This window comes from Oxyura jamaicensis, chromosome 14 (assembly GCF_011077185.1).
Source record: "Oxyura jamaicensis isolate SHBP4307 breed ruddy duck chromosome 14, BPBGC_Ojam_1.0, whole genome shotgun sequence".
NCBI lineage: Eukaryota > Metazoa > Chordata > Aves > Anseriformes > Anatidae > Oxyura > Oxyura jamaicensis.
The window spans coordinates 3,946,178-3,964,651 of NC_048906.1; the positions used below are offsets into that span (position 1 = coordinate 3,946,178).

Genomic DNA, 18,474 nt, shown 5'->3' on the forward strand with positions numbered 1-18,474 from the left:
AGCGGCCAGCCCTGCACGGAGCCGCCCCCCCCGGTACCTCTGCAGTTCCTCCTCGTACCACCGGAGGTCCTCCAGGCTCAGCGGATGTGGCAGCAGGGGACAGCGGGCTGCGTTCGGGGCTGCTGGCATCGCAATGGGCCTGCCCTGAGGGGCCCGGCTGGCAGGAGGGGACAGCCAGGGGTCCTGGGGTGCGGGGAGAGGCTCCTCAGGGGATAAAACGAGCCACCAAGGACAAGGAACTTGGAAAATCTGGAAAACTGGATCAAAATCAAAGGCTTGTTCCTGGAGGGAATTAATCCAGGACACAAGCCCCAGTGGGATTCCCAAGCCGGTATCTGTGGTGCTTGGGCTGGTAAAACTGGGGGGCTCCAGCATCCCCTGTCACAAATGTGCCACATAAGAGCCATCCCACACAAGCTGCCAGTGCCCCCCCCCCCCCCCCCACGTATAAGGGACCCCCCCTGGGCTCCCCACCATCGCCCACCCTCACCCCCAGCTGCTGCCCGTGGCTCTCAGCTCCTACTGCCCTACAAAGCCGCTTCTACCACGGGGAGGTTTCTCTTGCTACAAGATGACAGATTTTATCTCAAGCTCTTCTCTTGCTGGCTCCATCGGCTGAATGCAGGGGAAAACCTCCTGGGGAGCCACGACTGCAGCAAGCGCTGCCCGGGCAGCCCAGTGCCACCACCACGATGCCCAAAATCATGGTTATTCGCACCATTAATGGCCAAGATCCAACACAAAGGTGTCTCCAGCTGTGGGACGCCTGCACGATTTGGGACCTTACGCGTTTTGGGGGAGGTTCATGACCCGTTCCTCCGATTACACAAGAATCCCCATTCAGTGACACTACCAAAACGCCATTCAGAGTACCCTGTAATTAGGAAACTGGCAGCACCATAATTAGCAATTATCAGATCTTTGCGAGGAAGTGGGGAGAGAGCCAGGGATGGGGGAGGAAGATGATGGTGGCCAGATGATGCTTGAGGAAGCTGCTGGGCGGAGAGGGGACGCATCCAGGCTGGTACGGGTCCAATATGGGTCTGGTACTGGTCCCAGCACCCAGCAGCTCCTGGCCGCCCGCTCTGGAGGCAGGGCTGGTGCCGGAGCCCTTCCCCAGCAGGATTCGCGAGGCTTTCGTTGCCATAACAACTGGAGCCAGGCTTCAAAAATAGTAACTTATTTTTCATTCAATTTGCCTTTTGCCCTCTGAGACGGATCTATTTCGGGACTGACGGTTCGCTTCAGGTGCCCTCCGTCAGCACCCCCGGCTGGGGGTTCAGGGGCTGAGGTTATTTTGTTCAACGTGGTTTCTTGCTGCTTTCCTTGCCTCCCCCATCCAGGCCCGGAGAAAGGTACAGCAGGGAACAGGCATCATTAAATAGCCTGTGCCAAAGCCTCGTCATCTTGAAGGCTGGGGAAGGAACTTGAAAAAAAAATCCGTGCTCAGTGGCAGAGCGTGGGAGAGGTTTGGGAATGATCTCACTCCGCATGGCACCTTGGACCTGCCACCCTCAGTGGGGTTTGGCTGTCCCAGATCCTGCTGTCCCCAGCCTGGTCCCCCCCAGCATCTTGGATCCACGATGGGAACTGTGCAGGGAGGCTGGATCCACTGGATCCCGGATCCTTTTGCACCACACGGAGGCACGCAGAGCATCCCTCCTCTGCATCTTGCGTGGGGACGAGGCTGCATTTGGAAGGGGTTGCAGTGGATTCATTCATGCCTTGAATTAAGGGGCACACGTGTGCCTCTCTCTAGGGATTTATAGTTTATCTGTACACAAAAAAAAAATAGCTTAAAAATGATTTGGAACTGGTGGGAAGTGGTGTCCTTAAGGAAATTTTAACTGTTTTGGCTTTGGGGAGAGGTGTGTGATTGATTTCCCAGGGAAGCGGCCATATCAGCCTGACCCTTCAGGTGGAGATGTCCGTGGCTGTTCCACCTTCCTCCCACAAACATTATTCCAGCCTCAGCAAGGACAGGTTGTGCTGAGGAGATGACCTCCTTCCCCAGGTGCTGCTGGCCTCATGTCACATTTCTTGTCCCCTACCTGCTGTCCTGAAGGCACCCATGGTCACTGGCACGAGGTGGGCGCGATGACAGCCGTCTGCTCGCAGACACGTCCCCAGAACCCTTTACAGCCCTGCTCTGAGCATCCCAACCTCAGAAATACATCAGCATCTCACTGCCCCCCAGTGCATCCATGCAGTCCTCTGGGGGCTGTGGGATGATGGAGAGGACGGGAAGGGGATGGAGACAAGAATGAATTCCCCAGGCTGGGACAAAACCACCCAGCCCTGCCGGAGGCCCTGGAAAACAACAAACAAAATCCTTCAAATCTAACAAATAAAAACAAAGCCAAACCCAGCAACTCCCCGGGGATGCCGGGGTGGGCTGGCCCTGCCCCGGGGCTGGCGGGGATGACCTGGGACCCACAGTTGGCTGCTCGCCGCTCCCTCCATCCCCCCGCCGTGCTTTAATTACGTTTTCAATCCCAAACTGCTGCTATTTGATCCGCCGGGGGTGGCAGGAGGGGGTATTTTTAGCCGTGCTTAGAGCTGTCTGGGTGGATAAGGGGGAGCGTGCAGGTTGCCGCGGCCAGGCGGAGCGGGACGGGATTTGTGTGTGTCCCCCCCCCTTCTTCTCCTCCTCATCTTTGCCCATTTGCTGTCTGCGAGCAGGGCTGGCTCCCTCGCCGGCTGCCTCCCTTAGGTCGCCTTTTTTTTTTTTTTTTTTTTTTTTTTTTTTTTTTTTTTTTCCCCTTGTATTCTTCTCTTGTGCAACAGGGGGGCGAGGCTGGCCTCCGCTTCTCCTCCTCGGCATTTCAGCCCCGCCAACGAACACCCCAGCCCCGACGGGAGCCCATGAAGTTGCCGTGGGTCCCCAGGGCATCGCCGCCCTCGGGGGGCTCGGGGACCCCCGGGATCCTCGCTCCGCGTTGAGCCGCCCCTGGCTGCATCCCTCCGCCGGCCCGGGACGCCCATGGCAGTGGCGAGATGTTCGTGTCCCGAGTCCTGGACTTCCAGAAGACGCGTTACGCCAGGTAAAGCCCTCGGCGCGGTGTTTTCCTTCCCTCTGTGCTGCCGGCTCCCCGGGACGGCAGCCGGCCCCTGCCCCTCCGCAGGGCTCCGGCCAAATCCCAAACCGAGCCCTAAGGGACCTTCAAAAGATGCTGAGTGCCTCAAAGCCCGGGGCAGGTGCGGGCTGCTCCCTTCACCTGCGGGCACACGGTGTCTTTTCGAGATGAGGATACCTGCCTTTTTGCCTCCCTAAGGGATTCAGAGCATCCCTGGGACCCCTCGCTCCCTGGAGGGGCTGAGCAGGGACGGGGTTTGCGGGTCATTGGGGTGCTGTTTGGCTGTATTAACCCCAAAAGCCACCAGCCAAGACAAAGGGATCCTGATCCAGTCGGTGCCCGGGGTGGTGCTGGGTTCAAGGACCGGTCCTGGATTCCCCCGGTCCACACTGATTTTTAACTTCACATCTGTCCTCCCCCTGCTGGGGCACCGGGGCTCTCAGCAGGGACAGACCCCACTGCCGGGTGCCATCTCCTCGTGGGGGGTCCCAGCATCACCCCGGGGTCCCACTGCACCCAGCTGACCCCCCCAGCCCATGCCCAGGGATTTCAGGCTCCCACGGGGATGGAAGGGGGTGCACCGTGATGGATCCTTCCCCAGGGCTTTAAGGAAACCTCGTGGCATTACCTGCTTGGGGGGGGGGGGGGGGGGTCACCCAAAGGTAATGCAATGCCTGGCCAGGGTGCTGGGGGGCTTCCAGGGGTCTGGCATTGAGGACAGGCTTTGTCCCCAGCCCCCGTGAAAATGGTGGGGACATTTTAGTTGCTTCAGAGAACCCCCTGGGCTGGGGCGGTCCCTGGGGGCACTCAGCTCTGCTTTCACCCTACCAACCTCCCAGTGGTGCTGTTAGAGGCAGATAAAAGAGATCTGGAGAGGAGCGGTGCTGCTCGCTCTGCACAGAAGCATCCTGAGGCATGTTTCCCTTTGCTGGAGAACTCCTGTCCTCCCCAAGCCACCAGCTCCTCTTTTTCCAGCCATCCCATGGGGAAAAATCTGTGCTTGCACCTCCAAAAGCTGCTTGAGCACCACGTGCCCCTGCTCAAGGACCAGTCTGATGCTGTGGCTGCCTCCTGGTTACCTTCACCTGGGGGAGATGCAGAGGCAGCCAACAGGTCTGCATGATGCACCCAGCCCAAAAATCATTGGGAAAAATAGAATTTAAGCTTTTTTTTCCCCCCCAGCTGGCATGCAAAGGACAGGGCTGGTGGGGACGGAGCTGAGCAAAGCTCGGTGCCCCCACAGCAGGAGGCAAACCACATGCTTGGTCCATGGAGGCTGGGAGGCAGAGCAGGAGCTGCCCCCAGCACAAGCCCTCTGCCAGCCTAGACCCTTGATTTTCTCCCAAACTAGCATCCTCAAACCTCACCGTGGTCCTTTATGGAGACAACTTATTAAAGAGGCATCAGGTGTTAGAGAGGGCATCGCAAGAGCCCACTCACAGGACCAGGTGTGGATGGGGCATTCCTTGGCTTTCACCCCAAGACTTGCTGATGTGGTCACCAGCACGTGATGCTGGCCCGGAGATTCCTACATCACCGCAGAGATCCTCTTAGCCTGGTGCTTAAAAATAACCGGTGGCTAATCCCCATCCCTCCAGGCTCCTCGCACCCACCCTCCTCATTGCACAGATGCTCTGCTGTGCCACTTCCCAAGAAATACCCCAAGTCTCCTTCCTTTGTGCCAGGGATGCCCTCTCAGCTCCCCTACACGTACTGGAGATCAGGTTTTGTGATGGGGACTGGTGTGAGCAGGAGCCACAGGCTCACAGCAGCACGAGACACAAAGGAGGCACGTGCCCTTCAAGGCATCAAAGCATCTTGCTAATCTCTTCAGAGGATGAGAAACTCTTGTCTCCTCAGCCCTTTGAAAAAAAAAAATAGCCAAAAGTTTTCCTTGTGATGGAAAAGCCTGGAACAGATTCGTTTTTAATGTCTTTTTATCTAATTTTGAGAGAGGACTAAGAAAGGAGGAACTTGGCCATCAATACACCCGCCAACGGGGATAAATAAAATACGGCATCATGATGAAAGATCTGTTGTGTGAGAGCTGCAGCAAAGGCACCGGGCTTTGAACGAGGAGATGAAAGGCAGCGGGATCAATGCAGGAGTGATTGGAGAACCACAGGGAGAAACTTCAGGGCTGGAGGGCACCGGGGTGTTCCGGGATCTCCATCCCCTGCCTGATGTGACTTGAGCCACGGCACCAGCATGCAGTTACAGCACGCACACAGCTGCAATTCCTCCCATTTCACCAGCCTCCTGATGGTTATTCCCCGATATATCTCCACCTTTCTCCCAGCTAACAGTGCTGGTTTCCCTGCAGAGCAACAGATGGGTGCCAGTCACATCATCCCTGAAAGTCCCGGGCCAGGTCACCCCGGGCCAGTAACCGATACCTCCTGCACATCACCGCCGGCGCTGCCTGGCTCGCTTTTCACCCTGGATTCAGTCGTGGCCGGGTGCCTGCCTGCCAGCTATGCAGGCAGCAAGCCTAGCTGAGCCAGTCTGCCCACAGACACACGAAATGCTTCCCAGGCTCGGGCCAGCGAGAGCCGTAATTGAAAGGAAACGCGATTACGGAGGGAGCTGCTGCATCTGGGCAGCTCCTGCAGCTCTGGAGCAGCCGGGGCTAGGGCTCTGCAGGCTGCACGGGGCACTGAATCATTGTAATTAACTGATAGCAGTTCAGGATTTGATTTGCCCACGTAAAAGGCTCCAAGTCTTATTGCATTTGCTTGTCTTGCCCTGCATGCCAAGGAAAATCCACGTGGATTCAGAGCCCAGAAGCAGCAGGAGCCCCTGCAGGTGGCTCCAGGCTTGTCCTCACCTGCCAGGTGCCTGCAGTGAGGACACTGCCACCTCCTCACCAGCACAAGGGGATCTGAGCTCTATATTTGCCCAAAAAGTCCTCTGGGTCTGGTGAGAGGCAGCTGGGAAGAGCTTCCTTGTGCACCGAGCAAGGAGACGGTCACTGACCCCATCCTGCAGCATCTCGGGAGAAAAAAGGGAGGGGAAAACCAGCAGGAATAGGAGGGAGAGAGGACATTGGGGTGCTCGGTCCCCAAACATGCAAACTAAACACTGACAGCCTGGGCAGACCTACTGCACTGGGAGGATTTGATCCCCCTTTTCCTTTGCAAAGAAGGCACGAACAGCCCTTGCCTGCTCCCACGCTCACAGAGATGCTTTCCAAGAGCTCTGCTTCCCCCGCAGCCCGCGTGGGATGGAGCGGGGAGAGGGGAAATGCTTCCAGCATCCACGTGGCAGCTCCGAGCTGCTCGGGGTCCCCACTGTGCCCAGCAGGACCTCCAACACCACTCTCAGCTAAAGAGGTGCTGTCCCAGGAGATGGGGAGGCCCCTAGAAATACCTAATGAAAAACAGGATCACCCCATCTCACCAAAAATCACTGATTAGCCACCCTTTGGAGGCAGTTTGACTCAGATGCCCTCTTAAGACAGCACCAATAGGATTAATTGCTGGCAGTTGTCAGCATGCAGAGGGCAGCTCTTATTGCATCCAGGTGTCTGGAAGGCAACAAGTGCTCTGGGCATCACCTGCATGGCTGGCTGGAGGGGGGGGGACCTCCCCCAAGCCCCCAATTCCCCTCCCCTGGGAGGGTCGGGGCCCAGGCAGGAATCGCTGCACAGAGATGGGCAGCAGCGGGTGAGCTGAGCCCCGAGCCTTGTGCCCCTGGGAAGGACAGGCTTTTCCATCCTTCATCGGGTGTTGGGTGTCAGCCTGGTGTGATTCCTTGGCACGGCTCGCCCCGGCCTGTTTCAGGAGATAGCAGTCAGCAAGGCACGTGGAAAACACAAGCCGCTGCCCCACGTGGCGCAGCGATGTGCACGGGATGCGGGGCTCTGCCAGGCCTCCCCTTGAAGCTTTCCAGGTGAAATCAAACCCCAAACCTCAGCATTTATTTCCATATAGCACTCATAATCCACGGTCAGGGGGACTTGACGTGACACACGGCAACTTCTGATGGTGAGACCAAGTACCACGAGCATCATAGTCCTGCCACTCGCTTCAGGCGCCAATTAGTTGAGCTTTAGGGAAGTTTGGGCCCAAGGCTGTGCTCCTGCTGAAGTTTGGAGCCCAGGCTTGCTGCTGGTGAGGGGAGGATTTGATATTTATGCAGAAGGAGCTCAGTAATGGGGCAGGCTTCCCTCCGCGCTCAGCAGCACAGGCTGGTACCGGCAGGGCCCTGCTCTTTGATGCCAAGAATCCTGACTGAAACCACAGTACCTGCCTCCCTGGCTGCTGAAACGCACCATCCCCCAGAGGCACCTGCTGAATTATTTACAGATATCTGCTCAGTAGCACCCTGGAGTCCCCAGGGAGACCAAGGCCACGTCTCCCTGGGGACGCTACGGGGACACCTTACAGAGCCGAGGAACAGCAGCCTGCACACTAATCCCAGGGCGTTGTAGAGGGCAGGATGAAGAAAGAAAGCGCCAGGGATGAAGGCTGGAGCCTGCCCCATGCCTCAGCACCACGGGGCCACCGTACTCACTCCTGGCTGCTGCAGGGTTCAGCCAGGCTGAGCCTGCTCAGGATCTGTCCCACTGTCCCCGTGCTCAGGGTAATGCAGGCGAGGAGCACACACAACAGCTTCCCAAGCAAGCAAACAGGGAATAATAGAGAGGTTTCAGCTCTGGAAGCAGCCCTCCTAACATTCACCGAGCACCTGGGACGTCATTTTGTGACTAATCAGCTGTTGTCTCAGGTCTCACGAGCACCAAATGAAACAAGAAGTCCCCGCTCGGGAAGTAATTTGGGAAACAGTCCCTGATCCCATCTGTCATGAATAAACAAGTGGCTCTGCTGGAGCTGCAGGGTTGTGAATTGCCTTGGAAGAGTTAGAGGCTGTCTATACAGAGAGCAGAAAGCCTGCCAGAGAGAAAAATAAGTATCTATACATAGAGGATAGGAAGGTGGATGGCTGTGGCCATCGGGGGCATCTCTAAGGCAGCAGGGGGACACATTCAGCATTTCTCAGCCTGCAACGTGAGGACTGTTTAGTGCCAGCCCAGCATGCTTTCACATGTCAGAGCTCTGGGAATGAGCAAAATTGGGATGGGACAATCAGAGGTGGTGAGCGAGCATTTGACCTGCAGCTTAATCCATCTTGCTTTGGGGAAACAGGGCTTGCACTGGGGGCTGGTTGCTGCAGGAACCTGGTCATCTGCTGGTGGTCTACCCAAATGCTGCTCTAGGTGGGATGCTCAATGCTCCCTGTGCAAATTGTCAGCTCTTTGCATGCTGCCAGGAAGCAGAAAATAAAACGCACACAATAAAATGCTGTGCCAGCTTGTGTCATCAGCCCTCCTGCCCCTGCTCACGTGGGACAGGCTGGGGTCAAAGCAGAAGGAAAAGGAGAAGCCCACGGAGAGGCTCGTCCTGTCTGACCCCGCTCCCCCAGCCTGGGAGCCAGCCTGCGAGCTCAGAGCACACACAGCTCAGCTTCCCAAACCAGGAGCACCATATGCTTGCGTAGGAGCAGGCAAGCACCAAGAAACAAGCGCAGGAACAGAGGCTGCAGCTTGGTATCAGGGCACCGTGCTGTGCCCATGTGGGTGGCTCTGCGGACGGCCAGGCAGTGTCAGGCTCTGCGCTACCCCATGGAAAGCATCAGCAGCATGCAGGGCCCCAGTCTGCACCTTCAGGAGCTAATTATGAGCCACAGAGGAGCTTGAGGGATGAAGCCTCTCATAGGGACCACAGCTGGAGCATTACCAGATTAGAGGGCAGAAGCAGAGCACATGCCAAGCCCCAGCTTGCAGGGATGCCGCAGCAGCTCACACATGGGCACAAGCCTGAGGATCAAGCCCTGGCATTTGGACCAGGCGTGCTGCCTCTGGGCTCATTAGGGCAAATCCAGACCATGAACTGAGAGGGTCTGGGGGCTGCTGTGCCCTGCAGGACCACATCTGCTGCATCACTGTCACCACTGGCATCACAACACACGTGCTCCTGAGCCTCACCCTACCAAAGGACAACCAGAAGGGTCACAGCAGGACTTACCCCCACCACCAGCATTTCCTGTTGCTTTCTCCATCCTTCCTAGTGGGATGCCACCATCAGGATACATCAGGATGCTGTTTTAAAAGCAGCTGTGACAATCACAAGAAGAAGGAGAAAGCCTTCTGGTTCACCCCACCTGGAGACACCCCAGCTCCTTGGACAGGAGGGTGCAGCTGCACAACAAACCAGCTCACACCTCTGAGGGCATTAAACCAAGGCCTGAGCCAACCTGGCCCTTTTCTAGACCATCCACAGGTGAAACCTGTGAGCATGAGCTGCTCGGGGAGATTCCCATCACCTGTGAGCTTCTGGACAGCATCACCTGCATGGCCTTTGTCACAGCCATGGCCTCGGTGAACGGATGCACAGGATGTGGCACACATATAGCTGGTCATATAGCAGCTCTGTGCCTCCCACGTGGGTCATCTTTTCTGCATGGTGTCCCACAGCTCTGCCTCTCAGTGTGTCGGGGTCCCCAGGTGCCCCCAGGAGAGCTCAGGCTCTCCAGTGCTCCCACACGAGCAGTCCCGAGGAATAATTTAATTTAATCCCATTTCTACCTTCTTCTTCCCCAAGCCTGGCAAAGCAAGAGCTGGGTGGATCTGCGTGATTTTTTGAGGTCAGAACTCTGTTCTTGGAGAGAAGTCTTTAGAAAACCAAAAACCAACCCAAACCCACAGAAAAACAGAGTGGGAGAAAGAGAAGGAGAAAAGGACAAGCCTGGGAAGCTGGCTCCGCACTTTGCCCTGGCTGCCTGGGACAAGGGGCTCTTTGTTCCTCCGGCTGGAACCGGGTGCATTGGCCCTTTTCAGTCTCTTTCCCCAGGCAAGGGGCCAGGGGGAAGCAGGCACAAGGAGGGCAGGCAAAAACCCCGGGGCAGCGATGAACAACCCGTGCTCTTCCCCCCCAGCACTGGGAGAAAAAAGTTCTGGGAGCCTTGAGGCCGTGCTGAGCCCCTGGGGCTGCTTCTCGTGCACGTCCCTGGGAAGTGGGCAGGCTCCTGCCGTGCAGGTTTTAAACTTCTCGGTGCCGTTTGGACTTTGCAGCCATAAAGTGCTGAAATGCACAGGAACTGCGACAGTCCATATGCAACCTCCTGCCTGCGGCTTCCTGCACCCTGGAGCAAACCCGGCCTCGCTGCATCCCCATGCGGGTGGTGGCATCGGGTGGGATGCAGAGCACCCATTTCCCATCCTTCGCAGGATGATGCTCCTTAGAAAGAAGGACAGGAAAATAGGGGCAATTTCTTCAGAGACCCCAAGACCCCAAGCTCTTTAAGGCCATTTCACCCTCCAGGAAAAGCAGGCTGCCCATGGGGGCAGCGGGGTGCCCCGTGCAGTGCTTGCAAGGGAGGGAATTCAGCCCCTACCCTGCCCAAGGGTCCCCGGGGGGGTCTGTGGGAACCAGCCCCCCCCCCCTCCCCCCCAGCTCCCTGTTACTGCCCCTAACAGCAACCACCGTGGGTCGGGGATGGAGGGGCAGATGGCACAGGGCTTTGTTAAAACAAGTACATTCAAGGAAAAAGCCTTGCGCGTGTTTCCCCAGCAACTGCGACGTCACGCGGGACGTCTGGGCCTTTGTCCTCCTCCCCCCTTCTTCTTCTTGTTAAAAGGGAAAAGAAAGAGAAGCAGAAAGCGAAGGAGAGCTGGGGACAGTCTCCTGGCAACGTGGGGACAGAGGTGGCCTCCTGCAGGGGGGACGTGGCTGGGGCATGGGGACTCCAGCCAGGGGGTGGCAGGATGGGGACGGGCCCCTGGTGTCCCCCAGGATGGAGGTGGCAGCCCTGGGAGGGAGGTGACAGCCCCGGGACAGTAGTGGCAGCTCCAGGATGGAGGTGGAAGCCCCAGGACGGAGGTGGCAGCCCCAGGGTGGACATGGCAGCCCCAGGGATGCTCAGCTGCTTCCCAGCCACAGGCAGCCTCTAATCCTGTTCGTGCCTTGTGAGCGCCGCTCCCTCTATTTGCAGCACACGGGGAGCTGAGCCCCTGTTTGTCCATCTTAAATCGAGGTAATTGGGGGGATGCCATGGCCATGCTCCTGCGTGCACTGTGCCTGGGTCCTGCTGTGAGTGCAGGGCTGGGGACAGGGTCCCCTCACGGGCTGTCACTGCCGCCTGCCGGGCACCGCCTCGCACACCCAGGCATGCTGCAGCCAAACCCACGTGCGTGCTCAAGCCTTGCTATTCCAACCTTTTAACCCAGGCTGCCTCACTTTGCATTGACACCAGTGAAATTTTCAAAGGAGATTCCCATGGGCGGCTCAGGGATGGGTTCTGGGGGGCTTCCAGCGCCTTCCCAGCACCCCAGGGTCACCCCAACCCCGCAGCAAGGTCCCATCGCCCCCCGAGCCACTGGCTGGGTGCAGCTCAGCTGTGAAACGTGCTGCAGATGGTGCTGGAACCTGGAGCAAATGGGGTCAGGAAGCAATCGGACCAGCTCCTGCAGGGCAGCCCCCAAACCCGGCTGTCCTGAGCCTCCTGCTGGCACTGCTTTTATTGCTCTGTGTGTGTCCATTGATCCGACAGCAGCAATCGATGCGTTCCTCCACACGCCGAGAGCAATCTGATGCTGCAGCCTCAGAGAAAGAGGGGAAAAAAAAAAGATAAAAGTTTCCAAGGGAGCACAGCGGGGCTTCCCCCAGCTGCAATCAGTGCTGGGCCACGTGCGGGGGGCTTTGGGAGGGTGCAGGTGGAACCCAGCAGCCAAAGCATCGCTGGGGATGCCCTGGTGGGACTCAGGGCTGCTGTGATGTGGGGTGGCATCGCTGGGTGGTCACAGCCCCACAGCAGGTCCCCCCCCCAGCCCCATGTTCCCTATTCTCTGCTGTGGGGCTGTGCCGTGCTCTGCCCAGCAGCTCTGGGCTTTTTCCAGTGGGGTAACCAGATCGGATTGCTGCGTGCTGCTTGTTTTTCCACCTGTGAAATGGAGATGGGGAGAAGTGCCAGTGTTACAGGAGCTGGTTGTCACCCACACCCTGCCCTGAGAGATGCTTCACACCTCATCCAGCCATCCTTGCACCTTTCCCCTGCCTCCTGCCCACTGCTGCCATGGGGTCACTTTGCTCAGAGCCTGCCAAAAACCTTTCCCCGCTGTGCCACCCCCTGACTGCATTTCTCTCCCCGCTCCTCTCTGCAGGTTCATGAATCACCGCGTCCCTTCCAACCGCAGGTACCAGCCGACGGAGTACGAGCACGCAGCCAACTGTGCCACCCACGCCGTGAGTCCCTGTCCCCATCCCCGTTCCCCTTTGAAGGACAGCGTTCAGCCCTGTGGGGCCACCTGGGACACACAAAGGGCCACCTAAAAATGCCAGCGTTCAGCCCTGCACATCCTGAGGGTCCTGGGGGTGGGATGAGCACCTGGTGCTCCAGGGATGCTCTTCTTCCTCCTCCAGCTATCACCGGGAGCTGGTGTGTGATGGCCCTGTGGGATGACTCCTAGTGGAGCAGGCACACATCCTCCTTGTGCCTTCCTCCACCTGGAGAAGCTCTTTTGGAGCTGCCCCGCGCAGGGAGAAACCCAGCCTGCCCCTTACAGGTGGTGGCTTTGTCCAGAAGCAAAAGAAAAGACACCTGAAAGGAAAAGCTGGGACCTCACTGTAGCTGCTCAATGGACATGCAGACTGTGAGCAACTGGCTTGCTTCTCCCTTCCAGTTCTGGATCCTGCCCAGCATCCTCGGCAGCTCCATCCTCTACATCCTCTCTGATGACCAGTGGGAGACCATCTCGGCCTGGATTTATGGCTTTGGCTTGTCCAGCCTCTTCATCGTCTCCACCATCTTCCACACCATCTCCTGGAAGAAGAGGCACCTCAGGTACCAGCCCTGCCTGCTCGTGTCTCTGAGGGGGGAGAAAACAGTCCTAGAGCCCTGGCAACCTCTTGGTCAAAGGTTTTTCTGAGCTATGTCAATAGGAAACAGCATTTCAATGTATCATTTATTTTATTATTTATATCATTTATTTTATGTCATTTATTTTGTTGTTTATATAATTAATTTTGTTATTTATATCATTTATTTTATTTTATATCATTCACTTTATGATTTATATCTGTCATTTTATTCTATATAATTTATTTTACGATTGATATCAGTTATTGTCTATATCCTCTGTTTTCAAGCACAACATCTATTTATTTTTATTTTTTAAAGTTTCCGGTTTCACAGCACCCCTTGGATGTGTGGTGCCACAGGCTCTGACCTGTCTGTCTGTCCCGCAGGACGGTGGAGCACTGCTTGCACATGTTCGACAGGATGGTGATCTACTTCTTCATCGCCGCCTCCTACGCTCCCTGGTGAGTGCCCTGCCTTGGCTCTGCCGGAGGGGAGAAAAGCATCCCAGCAATAAAGGCTTCCCACTTTTCACAAAAAAAACTTCTTATTCTCCGCATTCCAGCCCCTGTCTGTTGATGTTTTGGGTCCGGGGGGCTGTTCTGGGACACATACGGGGCGAGGGCCGCACTCCCCCGCGCCCCCGTCCCGCAGCCCCCCTCGCGGTGCCGCCGTGCTCACCGCAGCCCTGGGTCTTGCAGGCTGAACCTGCGGGAGCTGGGGCCCTGGGCCTCCCACATGCGCTGGATCATCTGGATCATGGCATCGGTCGGCACCGTCTACGTCTTCTTCTTCCATGAGCGGTCAGTACCCGCACGTGGCCCCGCAGAGCCCGGCCATGCTCCTCCTTCCCCTCTTAGTGCCCTGATGGGAGAGCAGGAAGGATGGACACAGGCGGACAGACAGATGTGGGAGTCCTGGGCAGCCCCCGGGCCAGCAGGCACTGGAGGGCTCCCTTGAACTGCATCCTTTCCCACCCACATCTCATTTTTGGGAGGCCACAGCCCTGGTGGCAGGGACGTGGGAGCAAGGACGTTGTGCCATGAGTGGGTTCTTCCACGGGGTGGCACCAAATAGAAAGGAAACGGCCCCCAGAGCCTTCCTGAAGCTGTGCCTTCAAGCAGTTCAGCTCCAGAGCCAGTTCTGTGCAGGGCCACCAGCTGTGGGCTCTCACGGGGACATGGGACCCGCCGTGGTGGCACCGCCACCCCTTTCCCTATAGCAGCGTCTGGGCACAAAAGGCATAAAATTCAGCCCTGCCTCCTCTGTCGGTCGCAGGTACAAGCTGGTGGAGCTGGTGTGCTACGTTATCATGGGCTTCTTCCCCGCCGTGGTCATCCTCTCCATGGTAAGCCACCGCCGGGGAGCTCGTGGGCCCTGCGGGGCTGGGTTGTCCGCAGGGGGTTGGCGTGGTGCAGCCCGGAGGCAGTGCTGTGGTGGACGAGGGGATCTCCAGACACGTGATTTGGGTGCCCAGCACACCCAGATGCATGCAGTGGGCACCTACAGAAGACATCCGATGGGGTCTCCATCATGTTGAGGGAACCACAGTGAAGCCCAGGGATTCCTTGCAGGATGGGAGGATGAGGGGAAGGCAGAGCCGGGTTCCTTGCAGCCAAGGAGGTGTTTCTGGTTGTGACCGCGCTGCCTCTGTGCTTTTATTTTTCACAGCCCAACAGGGATGGCCTCCCGGAGCTGGTGGCCGGCGGGCTTTCCTACTGCCTGGGCATGGTCTTCTTCAAAAGCGACGGCCGCATCCCCTTCGCCCACGCCATCTGGCACCTCTTCGTGGCCATCGGGGCTGGCATCCATTACTACGCCATTTGGAGGTACCTCTACCGGCCCAGCGCGCTGGAGGCCAAAAGGCCCCGATAGGTGCCTTAAGGACACTGCTCGCCTCAGCAGGGACATGGGGACATGGAAAGGGGCATGGGGAGGGGAGCCTGGGCTGTGGGCTCACCCCAAAGCCACCCGCTGTCCCTGTGGGTATAGACGGAAGAGCTTTCCCACACAGACAAAAGAGCCTGAAGATTGATTTTAAACATTTTTTTTTTAACCTTGTGAACTGCTTATTTTTTGTTTTTAGGCAAAGTTTTTGTAACACAGTGACCAATTGAGGGGCGACAGGGGAATGACCTCTTGTGGGGGGTTGGGGGAGGCTTTGCCCACCCCGCTGACCTTGAGCATCCCATGGGAGCAGCGGCCCTGACCCCACACCCCGCACTTGGTGACAACCTGGGTTTGGCTACTGGAGCCCTTGGTGTGGGCCACCCGCTGCCATCCCCATAACCCACAAGTGGCAGGGCAGAGCCGGCAGCACGCAGTGATGCTCCAGGTCCCTGTGGCCTTCTCAACGGGAAGGTCCAGAGTCATCAAAGCCTTACACGTGATTAAAACTTGAATCTCTTCCAGCCCCCCCCCCCCCAGCCTCCCAGGGCACTGCAGAACCCTTCCTCCGAGCCAGTTAAGTGCACGACCCAGTGCACTGCTCCTAGACAGGCCCTCGGAGCCCCCCCACCCCCTGACATTTTCTCCCTGGGGCTCTTGGTTCTCCCCACTGGTCTCAGTGCTGGTGGCACCCCAAGGCATGGCCATGCTCAGCCTCTGCCACATGTGGGCCTCTGCCCTTCGGGGAGGAGGCTCCCGAGGTCCGTCAGGCTGCATTCAGTCTGTCTCTGTCGGGGTATTTTCTTTCTTCTTGAGGAGGGAAGGGAAACTCCTTGAATTAGGGTCACAGGCCTGGCTGCCTGTTGCCTCTGGTCACATTTTATGGTTTCCAGGCTTGTGCCAGCCTCTTGCTCATCATCAGATTTAAATCCACTTTGGGGAGGGTTTCTGGCATTCCCAGGAACACCGCAGGGAAGGGGTGCACCTAGGTGATGCTCAGAGGTGAGCTGTGATGGGTAGATCCTAGTGATAATCAGTTTTTAAACACCCACACGTGGCTCCACAGTGCTCTTCAAGGCAGGACAGCGAGGACGCAGGACTCCTTGTTCTCCCCCTAGCCATGGGGAGGGCAGTGCCTGGTGCTGTCCAGCACGTGGGACGGGCTGTGCACACATGGACCCGACAGCCAGGTCCACCTGGATGGGAACATCACCTGGAGGGGAATGTCACCTGGAGGGGAACAGCTCCTCCTTTTCCTCCATTGGCCACTGAGGACTGAAATCCAGCACCCAGCGATGTGAAAAGCCAAGCTAAACTGGATGGAAAACGAAGTGCTGCATACTGCCAAGCCTCCAGCAATTCTTCAAGCTCATCGGGCAATTTGTCACTGCTTCTGTCTGAGCTGAGCATGGACCCTGGAGTCCAAACTGCCCAGTTTTACTTACGCCAGAAGAAATATCAGGGTCTGCTGTGTGCCGGGGTCCCGTGCAGCCCCCACAAACTTGGTGCTGCCCTCAGCCCCACCTGCACCTTCCTCGGGAGCCGTCGATGTTCCACCGGCTCTGCTCACCCTGTGACTGATGGCAGCTGCGGCAGCCCCACAAGGCGCTGCCAGCAGAGGAGCTTTGCAGCTACCCTTCTGCATCTCCCATCCCTCCAGCAGCCTCTTGCCGAGCCGAGCTCCTGGCCCCGGCCCCAGGACCAGCTCTGCATGCCCAAATTACCAAAGAGAAGGCATCTCGGTACACTTCCCCTCCTGGCGTGGTGGCTGTGGCCACCAGGTAGGCAAGAAAACCCATAGGAGAGCGTTCCTACAAGGGGCTGTGCCCCATGTCACTGGCTTGGGGCTCTCAGGTGCCCCAAAGCAGCCTTTGGGATGGGATGGCTCTTGGGGTGACTGGTGGTCTTGGGGGCAGGAGGTGATGGATCTGGTGGGGTCTCTGCTGCTGCATCCCCCAGAGAGCTGTGCATTGAGCAAAGGGCAGTTTGTGGGATGATTTGGGGTCAGAATAGAGAGATACATGGTCTCGGAGTGCAAGCTGCCATTTTTGCCCTCTGGCAACTCACTACCCTTCTCCACGCCTCAGTTTCCCCATCTGTAAAATGGGGGTGAAGACAGCGACCTCGGGGGGCTTCTGTGTGGGCTTGGTAGGCACGGGGAGGATGAGCGGGGCTTCACGAGCACCGTCACCTATTTTATACTAATTTTCAACAACTTGTAACATTCGGGACATCTGTGGAGGAGCGACCTTTTTAGCATCTTATACTTTTTCACCGTCCGTTCCTCGTTCAGTCGGTATTTTCTATTTAACACGGTACTGGAGCGAATTAAATACAAACCGAAGGAAGCTAACGCTAGTGAACGTCGTTTCCTGTGGAGTAGGACTGAAATAAAAACCCGAGATACCTCACTATTGCCTGCCTGCTAAGTCAGAATGAGTTTCCCCAAAGTGCAAGGAAATTAACCCATTTTCTGTCTGTCTCACCCTGGGGTCCCTGGAGGGGGAATTTCACGCTGTGGTGGCAGAGCGGGCAGAGGGAACCCCCTCCCTGTCCCACCCTGCTCCTCTTTTACCTGCAGGGGGAATTTGGCCCCATGTGGGGAGCCCGGCAGCCTCCCCCGGCCCTGCATGTCCCCAGGCTGCCCTCTCACTCACAGCTTGGGGGATTTCGCTCCCTGGGCCATGTCCCCCGTAGGCTGTGAGGGTTGACAGCATGTGCTGACACCCAGGGAGGGGACAGCCACTGAGCTTCCCCCCCAAGCTGGCCCAGGACCTCCACCTCGCCCCACAGGGCAGGGGGTGGCTGGACCCCTCCCAGCTCCCCCCCAGCGGGAATTCCCACCCAAAGCATGACCCTCGCACCATCAGCTCAGGATTTTTTTAAATTTATTTTTAAATAAATTTAATTAAATTTAATTTTTAAGTAAATCACTCAGCACCGTCCCTGCCCGCTCCCTGCTCCCAGCCCCAACCTGTTCAGCCAAAGCCACCCCACAAAGCCGGTGTCCCACAGACTTCGGTGCCCACGGGCCTGTCTTTCTTGCTCGCTGGGATTTTGATCGGGCTGCCAACCCCATGCACCAGCAGTGTGGCCATTTCTGAGCCCCGATGCGAGGGCAGAGAGGTGCAGCTACAAATCCTGCCTGCCAACTGCTGCCTGCCCTTCCCTGGGGCTTGGTGAGTTGGTTTTGAGCTGGGAGCTTTGATTTTTGGCTATTTTAATTGTACTTTGTTTTGTTTTGTTTTACTTTATTTTAAACTTTTTTTAACTTTATTTTTTATTTTATTTTGTTTTGTTTTACTTTTTTTATATATAATATTAATTTACTTTTAATTTATTCATTTTTTAAATTTTATTTTGCTTTGCTTGTCCTTCCTTTCTTTTCCTTCCTTTTCTTTTTTTTCCCTTCATTTTCCTTTCTTTTCCTTTCATTCCTTTTCCTTCCCTTTCCTTCATTTTCTTTTCCTTTCCTTCCTTTTCCTTCCTCTTTCCTTCCCCTTTTCCTTCCTTCCTCTTTTCCTTCCTTCCTCTTTTCCTTCCTCTTTTCTTTCCTCTTTTCTTTTCTTTCCCCTTTCCTTTCCTTTCCTTTCCTTTCCTTTCCTTTCCTTTCCTTTCCTTTTCTTTCCTTTCCTTTTCTTTCCTTTCCTTTTCT

General features: G+C 56.7%; 1 protein-coding gene and 1 long non-coding RNA gene across 2 annotated transcripts; both read left to right on the forward strand.

Annotated features, from left to right (window-relative positions):
* The first annotated feature begins 2,505 nt into the window (after positions 1-2,505).
* Positions 2,506-17,231, forward strand: MMD2 (monocyte to macrophage differentiation associated 2). The gene is made up of 7 exons (XM_035340097.1): positions 2,506-3,044; positions 12,238-12,319; positions 12,757-12,917; positions 13,322-13,396; positions 13,634-13,735; positions 14,211-14,280; positions 14,604-17,231. Exons 1-7 carry the CDS (start codon positions 2,998-3,000, stop codon positions 14,805-14,807), a joined length of 741 nt encoding a protein of 246 aa, XP_035195988.1. The 5' UTR covers positions 2,506-2,997; the 3' UTR covers positions 14,808-17,231.
* LOC118174630 lies at positions 6,113-12,220 on the forward strand. The gene is made up of 3 exons (XR_004754711.1): positions 6,113-10,048; positions 10,306-10,877; positions 10,958-12,220. It is a non-coding gene; the product is annotated as an uncharacterized LOC118174630 (long non-coding RNA).
* Positions 17,232-18,474: the final 1,243 nt, after the last annotated feature.

Bases quoted from the DNA above. Each gene is read 5' to 3' on its own strand.
- MMD2 (XM_035340097.1), top strand. From the start codon at position 2,998: ATGTTCGTGTCCCGAGTCCTGGACTTCCAGAAGACGCGTTACGCCAG. The intron at 12,320-12,756 runs GTGAGTCCCTGT...TCTCCCTTCCAG, and splicing joins CCAACTGTGCCACCCACGCC to TTCTGGATCCTGCCCAGCAT. The intron at 12,918-13,321 runs GTACCAGCCCTG...TCTGTCCCGCAG, and splicing joins TGGAAGAAGAGGCACCTCAG to GACGGTGGAGCACTGCTTGC.